The 18,274-nt window shown below is 38.7% G+C and overlaps 1 protein-coding gene across 6 annotated transcripts in view; it reads left to right on the top strand.

Moving 5' to 3' along the window:
- The window catches only part of LOC142759001 (dystrobrevin beta-like), a 180,954-nt gene that overhangs the window by 101,168 nt on the left and 61,512 nt on the right, over positions 1–18,274 (top strand). For all 6 annotated transcript variants that reach the window (XR_012883039.1, XR_012883037.1, XR_012883036.1 and 3 more), the window contains one exon: positions 3,160–3,237. Coding sequence is in view for 1 of the 6 variants with exons in the window: in XM_075860782.1 (XP_075716897.1) it covers positions 3,160–3,237 (78 nt within the window). In the remaining 5 variants the exon portion in view is untranslated. The remainder of the gene's footprint in view (positions 1–3,159; positions 3,238–18,274) is intronic.

The following is an 18,274-nucleotide window of genomic DNA, read 5'->3' as shown; positions in this document are numbered from 1 at the left end:
GGGCCCGAAGTGGAGCTTCTTTTCCGTATCGCTCCTCACCACCCTTTCCTTTTATTGCCCCTTCCGTTCTTCAAGGATATTTCTTCTGCTTCTCGTAAACACTTGTAGGGTGGAGTCTCAGAACTTATGGAGCGTTTTCTGCTTCTCACCATCCAGACGATCAGTGATGTTGAGGTCTCTGCTCCGGGGTGGCCGTTTACTGTTCTGAGGAGCTTCTTGGTTTGATAAGTGCGTCTTCATTTTCCCGGCAGTTTCTCGGGTTGTTATCAAACGTCTCCATTACATGATGTAATAACATCTATTTGATGCCTTCAAATATAGACAAATCGCCTCATCCAGATGTTTTACATCCCCCACAAACCTGCCATGATCCTCCAACCTGCTGGACCCACGCTTGTAGACCTGGTGTCAAGAGGTTTCCATTGCTGCAGTGATGGACCTCCTGACTTCCGCTGCTTCCAATGATCTCATGTTTAGATCCACCTCACCCATGGATTGAGCTTTCTGGAAGTAAGGATTCAAACAACTGAAGTCCAGGACTTGCTTGGTTCTTTAGCTGGCCAGACACCACACGGCCGTGATTACGGGCACAGCCGGCCGCGGACAGCCACACACTTTTTCAGCCCGTGCTCCCATATAAAGTGTGGGAGCACGGTCTGTAAAAAGCAAAAGATAGGACATGTCCTATCTTTTCGGGGGGCTTTCTACGGCCCGGGCACCTTCTCGTAAATGTATGGGAAGGTGTCAGTGGTCAATAGAAATAAATGGTTCCGTCATTGCGGAAATCTACGGTCGTGTGCATGGGGTCTAAGATAGTGATCGACCGCAATGTGTCCGATAAATCGTCCATGGGATCGTTCATATGAGTGATCCAACCGGGTCCGAAAAAAAAATTGGGGTAAAAAATTGACTCTCTTTTGCACAATCGCAAATGATCGGTGGAATACGGCTGGTATGCTATACACCAGGAATTTTGGTGGCCACAGTCTACATTTTCCAATCTGGCAGACCACGTTTTCGGCAAACAGTAGTCTGCCGTCAGCCGCTGCGGAGATCGCTCATTTTAATTTTACAAATGGAGGTCGACCGAAATGGCGAAGATCGGCCATTTCGGCTGACTTTTCTCTTATGTGTATGGCCAGATTTAGGAGGACTTTTTCCCGAAGACTACCCTCATTGGCCATTTTAGATGAGAGAAGTTTGTGCAGTAGCTATGGCGTGGTTGGGTAGTGGTTTGTGTGAAATCATTGACGCTCGTTGGAAAACCAACAAAAAGGTTTCAAGACTGAATAGATGGAAGAGTTAGGCTGGATTCAGACCAGCGAATTAAGGCCACTGATCTCCCGCCAGCTGCGGGTCTGTTGTCCTGAAGTAACCAGTGATGCTGTTAGATGGGGTGCAATGGTCGACCAGGGTGCCGCAGTCGTAATACGGGCACAAAAATAAACCCATATTTCACTCGTGTGCAATCGGCCTTCGGGTGAGACCACACGTAGTGGCCGTGCTACGATTGATGCACTTTTACCACAAATCACCGTGTTTTTTTTTAAGAAACAAAAACTGAACCATATAAAAGTTGTCCTACTTGAGTCGTGACCCTATTGCAACGGGCATTGCTGTCACATGTTGCCGATTAGACCCAGACTAAGGCAGTGTTCACACTGCATGACCGTCACATACTCCAGAAAATGCTTCCGACGTGTCCTTTTCCATACATGTGGTCGGTATACTGTATTTAAACACAGAGGTATGCCACAAAAATATATGTTCTGCAGGATGTGCGTCTTTTTACAACTGGAGTCAATGGGCAACGCATGCAAATATTCATCCCGTACGTTTGGCGTCTGCATCGGGAGATTCAGTATATACAACAAACATGCAGTGTGAATAGAGCCTTACAGTGCGTCGGAAGCATAACTGCTCATTCTGTTGATAAATACGGCGCGCGTTCGTATATCGGGGCGCTGTGACGTACAATAGCACAACGGTAAACCTAGCGAGGATCTTCATCCATGGTGCCGGATACAAACGACGTTCTGTTCAAAACGAAGAACGGAGGTAATTTCTGCGATAAATTTTGAACAACGCGTTTAGGCCCCATTCTACTCCATTGTTTCCTCACGCTCCGTTGAGCAAAAAGCATTCTGATAATGAATAAATCTCTGCCGGCTGACGCGCCTCATCATCCGAGGATGATGGGTCTCGGCTCGCGACAGGAGGACACGTCTGCACACAGATCATGGCGGCGGCCGCGTAACATGATGACATCTCCAGGGTTCAGCATTATCCGCTCGGTACTTGTTGCTCCCTCGGCTGGACGTATGAGAGCAGGACCGGGTGGGGGCCTGGAGATTATAACATTCCCCGTGCTGCGTGAGAAGTGGAGAACAGCGTATTACTGTGATACGACTTCTAACGCCAGGACGGTGCCAGGACGAGCAGGATGTGTCTCATCACATTGTATTACACCCGGGGCACTGCTGGCACAGGATTGCGGGTAGACCTCCATTAATGTACTCCGGTCTGTACTCTCCCTTTACATTGTGAAGACTGTGTTCCGGGTCACAGTATGGTTTCTACATTGTAGCAGCTCTTAACTATTATCTCCATGACACATTTTTTCCCGCAACAGAAAAAGACTCCACCCCCTTATATAGTTTTCCTGCCTGTCCATAATCATGTGACTACTAAGCCCCTCCCCAGGGCCGGCAAGACTTAAAGAAATAGACATCGTGGGGACAGAAATAAAGAAGAGGGGATTTGTACGTCTCCTTTCTACAATGTTTATATCATTTATATTTAGTTGTTTCCTCCCACAATTCCGGGTGAGACTTATACTTCTGTTCATCCTGAGCCACCTGGTTCATGATGGAACGCCAGAACTGCAGTAAAGACTGCCACAGGGGTTTTGCTTGACATGATGCAGATCTATATTTCGGGCACTCTCATGGCCGCCTTTAGTGGCTGGTGCTTTCTTTTACTTGGGTATAATTTAGATCTCTCGCTTTGGGGTGACGTGATCGCGTGACGCCGTTGCGTGGGATCTGCCGGTAGCCGTGGTGATGTGGTACAATTGTACTGGATTCTGGCTGAACGCTGTGTTTTTATATTTGTGTTTGTTTTGTTCATTAAATTTTATTTTATTTTTGTCCTATTCAGTTCGGCTCGCCCTTTATCCAACATGAATGATGCTATGGTCACTCACATCTCATCCGGTGCCCTGACGCCAACTAAAAGGTACATAGCTGCCTGTATGAGTCCGTGATGTGTGCAAGCAGGATATCGATGGTGCAAATATGGATATATAAATAATAAATATATATAACAGGGTGTGAATATTCTGAATATATCATTACTATAGGACCTGCCTCCATATATAACAGGGTGTGAATATTCTGAATATATCATTACTATAGGACCTGCCCCCATATATAACAGGGTGTGAATATTCTGAATATATCACTACTATAGGACCTGCCCCCATATATAACAGGGTGTGAATATTCTGAATATATCATTACTATAGGACCTGCCTCCATATATAACAGGGTGTGAATATTCTGAATATATCATTACTATAGGACCTGCCCCCATATATAACAGGGTGTGAATATTCTGGATATATCACTACTATAGGACCTGCCACCATATATAACAGGGTGTGAATATTCTGAATATATCACTACTATAGGACCTGCCACCATATATAACAGGGTGTGAATATTCTGAATATATCACTACTATAGGACCTGCCCCCACATATAACAGGGTGTGAATATTCTGAATATATCACTACTATAGGACCTGCCACCATATATAACAGGGTGTGAATATTCTGGATATATCATTACTATAGGACCTGCCACCATATATAACAGGGTGTGAATATTCTAAATATATCACTACTATAGGACCTGCCCCATATATAACAGGGTGTGAATATTCTGGATATATCATTACTATAGGACCTCCACCATATATAACAGGGTGTGAATGTTCTGAATATATCATTACTATAGGACCTCCCCCATATATAACAGGGTGTGAATATTCTGAATATATCATTACTATAGGACCTGCCCCATATATAACAGGGTGTGAATATTCTGAATATATCATTACTATAGGACCTCCACCATATATAACAGGGTGTGAATATTCTGAATATATCACTACTATAGGACCTGCCCCCATATATAACAGGGTGTGAATATTCTGAATATATCATTACTATAGGACCTGCCACCATATATAACAGGGTGTGAATATTCTGGATATATCATTACTATAGGACCTGCCACCATATATAACAGGGTGTGAATATTCTGAATATATCATTACTATAGGACCTGCCACCATATATAACAGGGTGTGAATATTCTGAATATATCATTACTATAGGACCTGCCACCATATATAACAGGGTGTGAATATTCTAAATATATCACTACTATAGGACCTGCCCCATATATAACAGGGTGTGAATATTCTGAATATATCACTACTATAGGACCTTCCCCCATATATAACAGGGTGTGAATATTCTGGATATATAATTACTATAGGACCTGCCCCCATATATAACAGGGTGTGAATATTCTGAATATATCACTACTATAGGACCTGCCCCCATATATAACAGGGTGTGAATATTCTGAATATATCATTACTATAGTTCCTACCTCCATATATAACAGGGTGTGAATATTCTGAATATATCATTACTATAGGACCTGTCCCCATATATAACAGGGTGTGAATATTCCGAATATGTCATTACTATAGGACCTGCCCCCATATATAACAGGGTGTGAATATTCTGAATATATCATTACTATAGTTCCTGCCTCCATATATAACAGGGTGTGAATATTCTGAATATATCATTACTATAGGACCTGCCCCCATATATAACAGGGTGTGAATATTCTGAATATATCATTACTATAGGACCTGCCCCATATATAACAGGGTGTGAATATTCTGAATATATCACTACTATAGGACCTGCCCCCATATATAACAGGGTGTGAATATTCTGAATATATCACTACTATAGGACCTGCCCCCATATATAACAGGGTGTGAATATTCTGAATATATCACTACTATAGGACCTGCCCCCATATATAACAGGGTGTGAATATTCTGAATATATCATTACTATAGGACCTGCCCCCATATATAACAGGGTGTGAATATTCTAAATATATCACTACTATAGGACCTGCCTCCATATATAACAGGGTGTGAATATTCTGAATATATCATTACTATAGGACCTGCCACCATATATAACAGGGTGTGAATATTCTGAATATATCATTACTATAGGACCTGCCCCCATATATAACAGGGTGTGAATATTCTGAATATATCATTACTATAGGACCTCCCCCATATATAACAGGGTATGAATATTCTGAATATATCACTACTATAGGACCTGCCCCCATATATAACGGGGAGTGAATATTCTGAATATATCACTACTATAGGACCTGTCCCAATATATAACAGGGTGTGAATATTCTGGATATATCATTACTATAGGACCTGCCCCATATATAACAGGGTGTGAATATTCTGAATATATCATTACTATAGGACCTCCCCCATATATAACAGGGTGTGAATGTTCTGAATATATCATTACTATAGGACCTGCCTCCATATATAACAGGGTGTGAATATTCTGAATATATCATTACTATAGTACCTGTCCCATATATAACGGGGTGTGAATATTCTGAATATATCATTACTATAGGACCTGCCCCCATATATAACAGTGTGAATATTCTGAATATATCATTACTATAGGACCTTCCCCCATATATAACAGGGTGTGAATATTCTGAATATATCATTACTATAGGACCTGCCCCCATATATAACAGGGTGTGAATATTCTGAATATATCACTACTATAGGACCTGCCCCCATATATAACAGGGTGTGAATGTTCTGGATATATCATTATTATAGGACCTGCCCCCATATATAACAGGGTGTGAATATTCTGAATATATCACTACTATAGGGCCTCCCCGTATATAACAGGGTGTGAATATTCTGAATATATCACTACTATAGGACCTGCCCCCATATATAACAGGGTGTGAATATTCTGAATATATCACTACTATAGGACCTGCCCCCATATATAACAGGGTGTGAATATTCTGAATATATCACTACTATAGGACCTGCCCCCATATATAACAGGGTGTGAATATTCTGAATATATCATTACTATAGGATCTGCCACCATATATAACAGGGTGTGAATATTCTGAATATATCTTTACTATAGGACCTGCCCCCATATATAACAGGGTGTGAATATTCTGAATATATCATTACTAAGGACCTGCCCCCATATATAACAGGGTGTGAATATTCTGAATATATCATTACTAAGGACCTGCCCCATATATAACAGGGTGTGAATATTCTGAATATATCACTACTATAGGACCTGTCTCCATATATAACAGGGTGTGAATATTCTGAATATATCATTACTATAGGATCTGCCACCATATATAACAGGGTGTGAATATTCTGAATATATCATTACTATAGGACCTGTCCCCATATATAACAGGGTGTGAATATTCTGGATATATCATTACTATAGGACCTGCCTCCATATATAACAGGGTGTGAATATTCTGAATATATCATTACTATAGGACCTGCCACCATATATAACAGGGTGTGAATATTCTGAATATATCATTACTATAGGACCTCCCCCATATATAACAGGGTGTGAATATTCTGAATATATCACTACTATAGGACCTGCCCCATATATAACAGGGTGTGAATATTCTGAATATATCATTACTATAGGACCTGTCCCCATATATAACAGGGTGTGAATATTCTGTATATATCATTACTATAGGACCTGCCCCATATATAACAGGGTGTGAATATTCTGGATATATCATTACTATAGGACCTGCCCCCATATATAACAGGGTGTGAATATTCTGAATATATCACTACTATAGGACCTCCCCCCCATATATAACAGGGTGTGAATATTCTGAATATATCACTACCATAGGACCTGCCCCCATATATAACAGGGTGTGAATATTCTGAATATATCATTACTATAGGACCTGCCCCCATATATAACAGGGTGTGAATATTCTGAATATATCATTACTATAGGACCTGCCCCCATATATAACAGGGTGTGAATATTCTGAATATATCACTACTATAGGACCTGCCCCCATATATAACAGGGTGTGAATATTCTGAATATATCATTACTATAGGACCTCCCACATATATAACAGGGTGTGAATGTTCTAAATATATCATTACTATAGGACCTGCCCCCATATATAACAGGGTGTGAATATTCTGAATATATCACTACTATAGGACCTCCCCCATATATAACAGGGTGTGAATATTCTGAATATATCATTACTATAGGACCTCCCCCATATATAACAGGGTGTGAATATTCTGAATATATCACTACTATAGGACCTGCCCCCATATATAACAGGGTGTGAATATTCTGAATATATCATTACTATAGGACCTGCCCCATATATAACAGGGTGTGAATATTCTGAATATATCATTACTATAGGATCTGCCCCCATATATAACAGGGTGTGAATATTTTGAATATATCATTACTATAGGACCTGCCACCATATATAACAGGGTGTGAATATTCTGAATATATCATTACTATAGGACCTGCCACCATATATAACAGGGTGTGAATATTCTGAATATATCATTACTATAGGACCTCCACCATATATAACAGGGTGTGAATATTCTGAATATATCATTACTATAGGACCTGCCCCCATATATAACAGGGTGTGAATATTCTGAATATATCACTACTATAGGACCTGCCCCCATATATAACAGGGTGTGAATATTCTGAATATATCACTACTATAGGACCTGCCCCCATATATAACAGGGTGTGAATATTCTGAATATATCATTACTATAGGACCTGCCCCCATATATAACAGGGTGTGAATATTCTGAATATATCACTACTATAGGACCTGCCCCCATATATAACAGGGTGTGAATATTCTGAATATATCACTACTATAGGACCTGCCCCCATATATAACAGGGTGTGAATATTCAGAATATATCATTACTATAGGACCTGTCCCCATATATAACAGGGTGTGAATATTCTGAATATATCACTACTATAGGACCTCCCCCATATATAACAGGGTGTGAATATTCTGAATATATCATTACTATAGGACCTGCCCCATATATAACAGGGTGTGAATATTCTGAATATATCACTACTATAGGACCTGTCCCCATATATAACAGGGTGTGAATATTCTGAATATATCACTACTATAGGACCTGCCACCATATATAACAGGGTGTGAATATTCTGAATATATCATTACTATCGGACCTTTACCATATATAACAGGGTGTGAATATTCTGAATATATCATTACTATAGGACCTGCCCCCATATATAACAGGGTGTGAATATTCTGAATATATCACTACTATAGGACCTGCCCCCATATATAACAGGTTGTGAATATTCTGAATATATCACTACTATAGGACCTGCCCCCATATATAACAGGGTGTGAATATTCTGAATATATCATTACTATAGGACCTGCCCCCATTTATAACAGGGTGTGAATATTCTGAATATATCACTACTATAGGACCTGCCTCCATATATAACAGGGTGTGAATATTCTGAATATATCATTACTATAGGACCTGCCACCATATATAACAGGGTGTGAATATTCTGAATATATCATTACTATAGGACCTGCCCCCATATATAACAGGGTGTGAATATTCTGAATATATCATTACTATAGGACCTCCCCCATATATAACAGGGTGTGAATATTCTGAATATATCACTACTATAGGACCTGCCCCCATATATAACAGGGTGTGAATATTCTGAATATATCACTACTATAGGACCTGCCCCCATATATAACAGGGTGTGAATATTCTGAATATATCACTACTATAGGACCTGTCCCCATATATAACAGGGTGTGAATATTATGAATATATCATTACTATAGGACCTCCCCCATATATAACAGGGTGTGAATATTCTGAATATATCACTACTATAGGACCTGCCCCCATATATAACAGGGTGTGAATATTCTGAATATATCATTACTATAGGACCTCCCCCATATATAGCAGGGTGTGAATATTCTGAATATATCACTACTATAGGACCTGCCCCCATATATAACGGGGTGTGAATATTCTGAATATATCACTACTATAGGACCTGCCCCAATATATAACAGGGTGTGAATATTCTGAATATATCATTACTATAGGACCTGCCCCCATATATAACAGGGTGTGAATATTCTGGATATATCACTACTATAGGACCTCCACCATATATAACAGGGTGTGAATATTCTGAATATATCATTACTATAGGACCTGCCCCCATATATAACAGGGTGTGAATATTCTGAATATATCATTACTATAGGACCTGCCCCAATATATAACAGGGTGTGAATATTCTGGATATATCATTACTATAGGACCTGCCTCCATATATAACAGGGTGTGAATATTCAGAATATATCATTACTATAGGACCTCCCCCATATATAACAGGGTGTGAATATTCTGAATATATCATTACTATAGGACCTGCCCCCATATATAAAAGGGTGTGAATGTTCTGAATATATCATTACTATAGGACCTGCCTCCATATATAACAGGGTGTGAATATTCTGAATATATCATTACTATAGGGCCTCCCCCATATATAACAGGGTGTGAATATTCTGAATATATCATTACTATAGGACCTGCCCCCATATATAACAGGGTGTGAATATTCTGAATATATCATTACTATAGGACCTGTCCCATATATAACGGGGTGTGAATATTCTGAATATATCATTACTGTAGGACCTGCCCCCATATATAACAGTGTGAATATTCTGAATATATCATTACTATAGGACCTGCCCCCATATATAACAGGGTGGGAATGTTCTGGATATATCATTATTATAGGACCTGCCCCCATATATAACAGGGTGTGAATATTCTGAATATATCACTACTATAGGGCTTCCCCGTATATAACAGGGTGTGAATATTCTGAATATATCACTACTATAGGACCTGCCCCCATATATAACAGGGTGTGAATATTCTGAATATATCACTACTATAGGACCTGCCCCCATATATAACAGGGTGTGAATGTTCTGAATATATCATTACTATAGGACCTGCCCCCATATAATAACAGGGTGTGAATATTCTGAATATATGACTACTATAGGACCTGCCCCCATATATAACCGTGTAAAGGATCTGCCAGGCACTACATCTGGGTATACTCCCAGGATTAATCAGTCGACACCTGAGGCCAGACCTCTGAGACTGACACCTGCTCCCACCAATCAGGGTGGCAGAGCCTATCGCGGCCTGGTCAGTCAGAGTTAGCTCCGCCCCCTGTCCATTTATACCTGCCGTTTTCTCTTCCTCCTTGCTTGTTATTCTTTTTGGATTCCTGGCCCCACTGCTGCCTTGCTCCAGCCTGCTTCTGCCGTGCTTCTGCCTTGCTTCAGTTCCGTTTATCCAGCGTTGCTCTGCCCCTGGCTTGCATCTGCTCCGTGCTCCCGTTTGTATACTCCACTACTTCCTGATCCTGACGGGATCATTCACCGCTCCGTTTCCTCGCGGCGTTCCGTGGGCTACTGTATTCCCTTGCGTGTTCCCTGTTTGTCTCCCTTGCACTTAGACAGCGTAGGGACCGCCGCCAAGTTGTACCCCGTCGCCTAGGGCGGGTCAATGCAAGTAGGCAGGGACAGGGCGGTGGGTAGATTAGGGCTCACTTGTTCCCTTCACCTCCTTCCTGCCATTACAAACAGGGTGTGAATATTCTGAATATATCACTACTATAGGACCTGCCCCCATATATAACAGGGTGTGAATATTCTGAATATATCATTACTATAGGATCTGCCACCATATATAACAGGGTGTGAATATTCTGAATATATCTTTACTATAGGACCTGCCCCCATATATAACAGGGTGTGAATATTCTGAATATATCATTACTAAGGACCTGCCCCCATATATAACAGGGTGTGAATATTCTGAATATATCATTACTAAGGACCTGCCCCCATATATAAAAGGGTGTGAATATTCTGGATATATCATTACTATAGGACCTGCCTCCATATATAACAGGGTGTGAATATTCTGAATATATCATTACTATAGGACCTGCCACCATATATAACAGGGTGTGAATATTCTGAATATATCATTACTATAGGACCTCCCCCATATATAACCGGGTGTGAATATTCCGAATATATCATTACTATAGGACCTGTCCCATATATAACAGGGTGTGAATAGTTCGAATATATCATTACTATAGGACCTGTCCCCATATATAACAGGGTGTGAATATTCTGAATATATCACTACTATAGGACCTCCCCCATATATAACAGGGTGTGAATATTCTGAATATATCATTACTATAGGACCTCCACCATATATAACAGGGTGTGAATATTCTGAATATATCATTACTATAGGACCTGCCCCCATATATAACAGGGTGTGAATATTCTGAATATATCATTACTATAGGACCTGCCCCCATATATAACAGGGTGTGAATATTCTGAATATATCATTACTATAGGACCTGCCCCCATATATAACAGGGTGTGAATATTCTGAATATATCATTACTATAGGACCTGCCCCCATATATAACAGGGTGTGAATATTCTGAATATATCACTACTATAGGACCTCTCCCATATATAACAGGGTGTGAATATTCTGAATATATCATTACTATAGGACCTGCCCCATATATAACAGGGTGTGAATATTCTGAATATATCACTACTATAGGACCTGTCCCCATATATAACAGGGTGTGAATATTCTGAATATATCATTACTATAGGACCTGTCTCCATATATAACAGGGTGTGAATATTCTGAATATATCATTACTATAGGACCTGCCACCATATATAACAGGGTGTGAATATTCTGGATATATCATTACTATAGGACCTCCACCATATATAACAGGGTGTGAATATTCTGGATATATCACTACTATAGGACCTGCCTCCATATATAACAGGGTATGAATATTCTATATATATCACTACTATAGGACCTGCCTCCATGTATAACAGGGTGTGAATATTCTGAATATATCATTACTAAGGACCTGCCCCCATATATAACAGGGTGTGAATATTCTGAATATATCATTACTATAGGACCTCCCCCATATATAACAGGGTGTGAATATTCTGAATATATCATTACTATAGGACCTGCCCCCATATATAACGGGGTGTGAATATTCTGAATATATCATTACTATAGGACCTCCCCCATATATAACAGGGTGTGAATATTCTGAATATATCATTACTATAGGACCTCCCCCATATATAACAGGGTGTGAATATTCTGAATATATCATTACTAAAGGACCTGCCACCATATATAACAGGGTGTGAATATTCTGAATATATCATTACTATAGGACCTGCCCCATATATAACAGGGTGTGAATATTCTGAATATATCACTACTATAGGACCTGCCCCATATATAACAGGGTGTGAATATTCTGAATATATCACTACTATAGGACCTGCCCCCATATATAACGGGGTGTGAATATTCTGAATATATCATTACTATAGGACCTGCCTCCATATATAACAGGGTATGAATATTCTGAATATATCACTACTATAGGACCTGCCTCCATATATAACAGGGTATGAATATTCTGAATATATCATTACTATAGGACCTGCCCCATATATAACAGGGTGTGAATATTCTGAATATATCATTACTATAGGACCTCCCCCATATATAACGGGGTGTGAATATTCTGAATATATCATTACTATAGGACCTCCCCCATATATAACAGGGTGTGAATATTCTGAATATATCATTACTATAGGACCTCCCCCATATATAACAGGGTGTGAATATTCTGAATATATCATTACTATAGGACCTGCCACCATATATAACAGGGTGTGAATATTCTGAATATATCATTACTATAGGACCTGCCCCATATATAACAGGGTGTGAATATTCTGAATATATCACTACTATAGGACCTGCCCCATATATAACAGGGTGTGAATATTCTGAATATATCACTACTATAGGACCTGCCCCCATATATAACGGGGTGTGAATATTCTGAATATATCATTACTATAGGACCTGCCTCCATATATAACAGGGTGTGAATATTCTGAATATATCATTACTATAGGACCTGCCCCCATATATAACGGGGTGTGAATATTCTGAATATATCATTACTATAGGACCTCCCCCATATATAACAGGGTGTGAATATTCTGAATATATCATTACTATAGGACCTCCCCCATATATAACAGGGTGTGAATATTCTGAATATATCATTACTATAGGACCTGCCACCATATATAACAGGGTGTGAATATTCTGAATATATCATTACTATAGGACCTGCCCCATATATAACAGGGTGTGAATATTCTGAATATATCACTACTATAGGACCTGCCCCCATATATAACGGGGTGTGAATATTCTGAATATATCATTACTATAGGACCTGCCTCCATATATAACAGGGTGTGAATATTCTGAATATATCACTACTATAGGACCTGCCCCCATATATAACGGGGTGTGAATATTCTGAATATATCATTACTATAGGACCTGCCTCCATATATAACAGGGTGTGAATATTCTGAATATATCATTACTATAGGACCTGCCTCCATATATAACAGGGTGTGAATATTCTGAATATATCATTACTTTAGGACCTCCCCCATATATAACAGGGTGTGAATATTCTGAATATATCATTACTATAGGACCTTCCCCATATATAACAGGGTGTGAATATTCTGAATATATCACTACTATAGGACCTGCCCCATATATAACAGGGTGTGAATATTCTGAATATATCACTACTATAGGACCTGCCTCCATATATAACAGGGTGTGAATATTCTGAATATATCATTACTATAGGACCTGCCTCCATATATAACAGGGTGTGAATATTCTGAATATATCATTACTATAGGACCTGTCCCATATATAACGGGGTGTGAATATTCTGGATATATCATTACTATAGGACCTGTCCCCATATATAACAGGGTGTGAATATTCTGAATATATCATTACTATAGGACCTGCCCCATATATAACCGGGTGTGAATATTCTGAATATATCATTACTATAGGACCTGCCCCCATATATAACAGGGTGTGAATATTCTGAATATATCATTACTATAGGACCGCCCCCATATATAACAGGGTGTGAATATTCTGAATATATCATTACTATAGGACCTGCCCCATATATAACAGGGTGTGAATATTCTGAATATATCATTACTATAGGACCTGCCTCCATATATAACAGGGTGTGAATATTCTGAATATATCATTACTATAGGACCTCCCCCATATATAACAGGGTGTGAATATTCTGAATATATCATTACTATAGGACCTCCCCCATATATAACAGGGTGTGAATATTCTGAATATATCATTACTATAGGACCTGCCCCCATATATAACAGGGTGTGAATATTCTGAATATATCATTACTATAGGACCTCCCCCATATATAACAGGGTGTGAATGTTCTGAATATATCATTACTATAGGACCTGCCCCCATATATAACAGGGTGTGAATATTCTGAATATATCACTACTATAGGACCTCCCCCATATATAACAGGGTGTGAATATTCTGAATATATCATTACTATAGGACCTGCCCCAATATATAACAGGGTGTGAATATTCTGAATATATCACTACTATAGGACCTGCCCCCATATATAACAGGGTGTGAATATTCTGAATATATCACTACTATAGGACCTGCCCCCATATATAACAGGGTGTGAATAGTCCGAATATATCATTACTATAGGACCTGCCCCCATATATAACAGGGTGTGAATAGTCAGAATATATCATTACTATAGGACCTGTCCCCATATATAACAGGGTGTGAATATTCTGAATATATCATTACTATAGGACCTGCCCCATATATAACAGGGTGTGAATATTCTGAATATATCACTACTATAGGACCTGTCCCCATATATAACAGGGTGTGAATATTCTGAATATATCACTACTATAGGACCTGCCACCATATATAACAGGGTGTGAATATTCTGAATATATCATTACTATAGGACCTCCACCATATATAACAGGGTGTGAATATTCTGAATATATCACTACTATAGGACCTGCCCCCATATATAACAGGGTGTGAATATTCTGAATATATCACTACTATAGGACCTGCCCCCATATATAACAGGGTGTGAATATTCTGAATATATCATTACTATAGGACCTGCCCCCATATATAACAGGGTGTGAATATTCTGAATATATCACTACTATAGGACCTCCCCCATATATAACAGGGTGTGAATATTCTGAATATATCATTACTATAGGACCTGCCCCATATATAACAGGGTGTGAATATTCTGAATATATCACTACTATAGGACCTGTCCCCATATATAACAGGGTGTGAATATTCTGAATATATCATTACTATAGGACCTGTCTCCATATATAACAGGGTGTGAATATTCTGAATATATCATTACTATAGGACCTGCCACCATATATAACAGGGTGTGAATATTCTGGATATATCATTACTATAGGACCTCCACCATATATAACAGGGTATGAATATTCTGGATATATCACTACTATAGGACCTGCCTCCATGTATAACAGGGTGTGAATATTCTGAATATATCATTACTAAGGACCTGCCCCCATATATAACAGGGTGTGAATATTCTGAATATATCATTACTATAGGACCTCCCCCATATATAACAGGGTGTGAATATTCTGAATATATCATTACTATAGGACCTGCCCCCATATATAACGGGGTGTGAATATTCTGAATATATCATTACTATAGGACCTCCCCCATATATAACAGGGTGTGAATATTCTGAATATATCATTACTATAGGACCTCCCCCATATATAACAAGGTGTGAATATTCTGAATATATCATTACTATAGGACCTGCCACCATATATAACAGGGTGTGAATATTCTGAATATATCATTACTATAGGACCTGCCCCATATATAACAGGGTGTGAATATTCTGAATATATCACTACTATAGGACCTGCCCCCATATATAACGGGGTGTGAATATTCTGAATATATCATTACTATAGGACCTGCCTCCATATATAACAGGGTGTGAATATTCTGAATATATCATTACTATAGGACCTGCCTCCATATATAACAGGGTGTGAATATTCTGAATATATCACTACTATAGGACCTGCCCCCATATATAACGGGGTGTGAATATTCTGAATATATCATTACTATAGGACCTGCCTCCATATATAACAGGGTGTGAATATTCTGAATATATCATTACTATAGGACCTGCCTCCATATATAACAGGGTGTGAATATTCTGAATATATCATTACTATAGGACCTCCCCCATATATAACAGGGTGTGAATATTCTGAATATATCATTACTATAGGACCTTCCCCATATATAACAGGGTGTGAATATTCTGAATATATCACTACTATAGGACCTGCCACCATATATAACAGGGTGTGAATATTCTGAATATATCATTACTATAGGACCTCCACCATATATAACAGGGTGTGAATATTCTGAATATATCACTACTATAGGACCTGCCCCCATATATAACAGGGTGTGAATATTCTGAATATATCACTACTATAGGACCTGCCCCCATATATAACAGGGTGTGAATATTCTGAATATATCATTACTATAGGACCTGCCCCCATATATAACAGGGTGTGAATATTCTGAATATATCACTACTATAGGACCTCCCCCATATATAACAGGGTGTGAATATTCTGAATATATCATTACTATAGGACCTGCCCCATATATAACAGGGTGTGAATATTCTGAATATATCACTACTATAGGACCTGTCCCCATATATAACAGGGTGTGAATATTCTGAATATATCATTACTATAGGACCTGTCTCCATATATAACAGGGTGTGAATATTCTGAATATATCATTACTATAGGACCTGCCACCATATATAACAGGGTGTGAATATTCTGGATATATCATTACTATAGGACCTCCACCATATATAACAGGGTGTGAATATTCTGGATATATCACTACTATAGGACCTGCCTCCATATATAACAGGGTATGAATATTCTGGATATATCACTACTATAGGACCTGCCTCCATGTATAACAGGGTGTGAATATTCTGAATATATCATTACTAAGGACCTGCCCCCATATATAACAGGGTGTGAATATTCTGAATATATCCTTACTATAGGACCTCCCCCATATATAACAGGGTGTGAATATTCTGAATATATCATTACTATAGGACCTGCCCCTATATATAACGGGGTGTGAATATTCTGAATATATCATTACTATAGGACCTCCCCCATATATAACAGGGTGTGAATATTCTGAATATATCATTACTATAGGACCTCCCCCATATATAACAAGGTGTGAATATTCTGAATATATCATTACTATAGGACCTGCCACCATATATAACAGGGTGTGAATATTCTGAATATATCATTACTATAGGACCTGCCCCATATATAACAGGGTGTGAATATTCTGAATATATCACTACTATAGGACCTGCCCCCATATATAATGGGGTGTGAATATTCTGAATATATCATTACTATAGGACCTGCCTCCATATATAACAGGGTGTGAATATTCTGAATATATCATTACTATAGGACCTGCCTCCATATATAACAGGGTGTGAATATTCTGAATATATCACTACTATAGGACCTGCCCCCATATATAACGGGGTGTGAATATTCTGAATATATCATTACTATAGGACCTGCCTCCATATATAACAGGGTGTGAATATTCTGAATATATCATTACTATAGGACCTGCCTCCATATATAACAGGGTGTGAATATTCTGAATATATCATTACTATAGGACCTCCCCCATATATAACAGGGTGTGAATATTCTGAATATATCATTACTATAGGACCTTCCCCATATATAACAGGGTGTGA

This window comes from Rhinoderma darwinii, chromosome 4 (assembly GCF_050947455.1).
Source record: "Rhinoderma darwinii isolate aRhiDar2 chromosome 4, aRhiDar2.hap1, whole genome shotgun sequence".
Taxonomy (NCBI): domain Eukaryota; kingdom Metazoa; phylum Chordata; class Amphibia; order Anura; family Rhinodermatidae; genus Rhinoderma; species Rhinoderma darwinii.
Note: the sequence above shows the minus strand (reverse complement) of the source record. Positions and strands in the feature narration are given on the sequence as shown.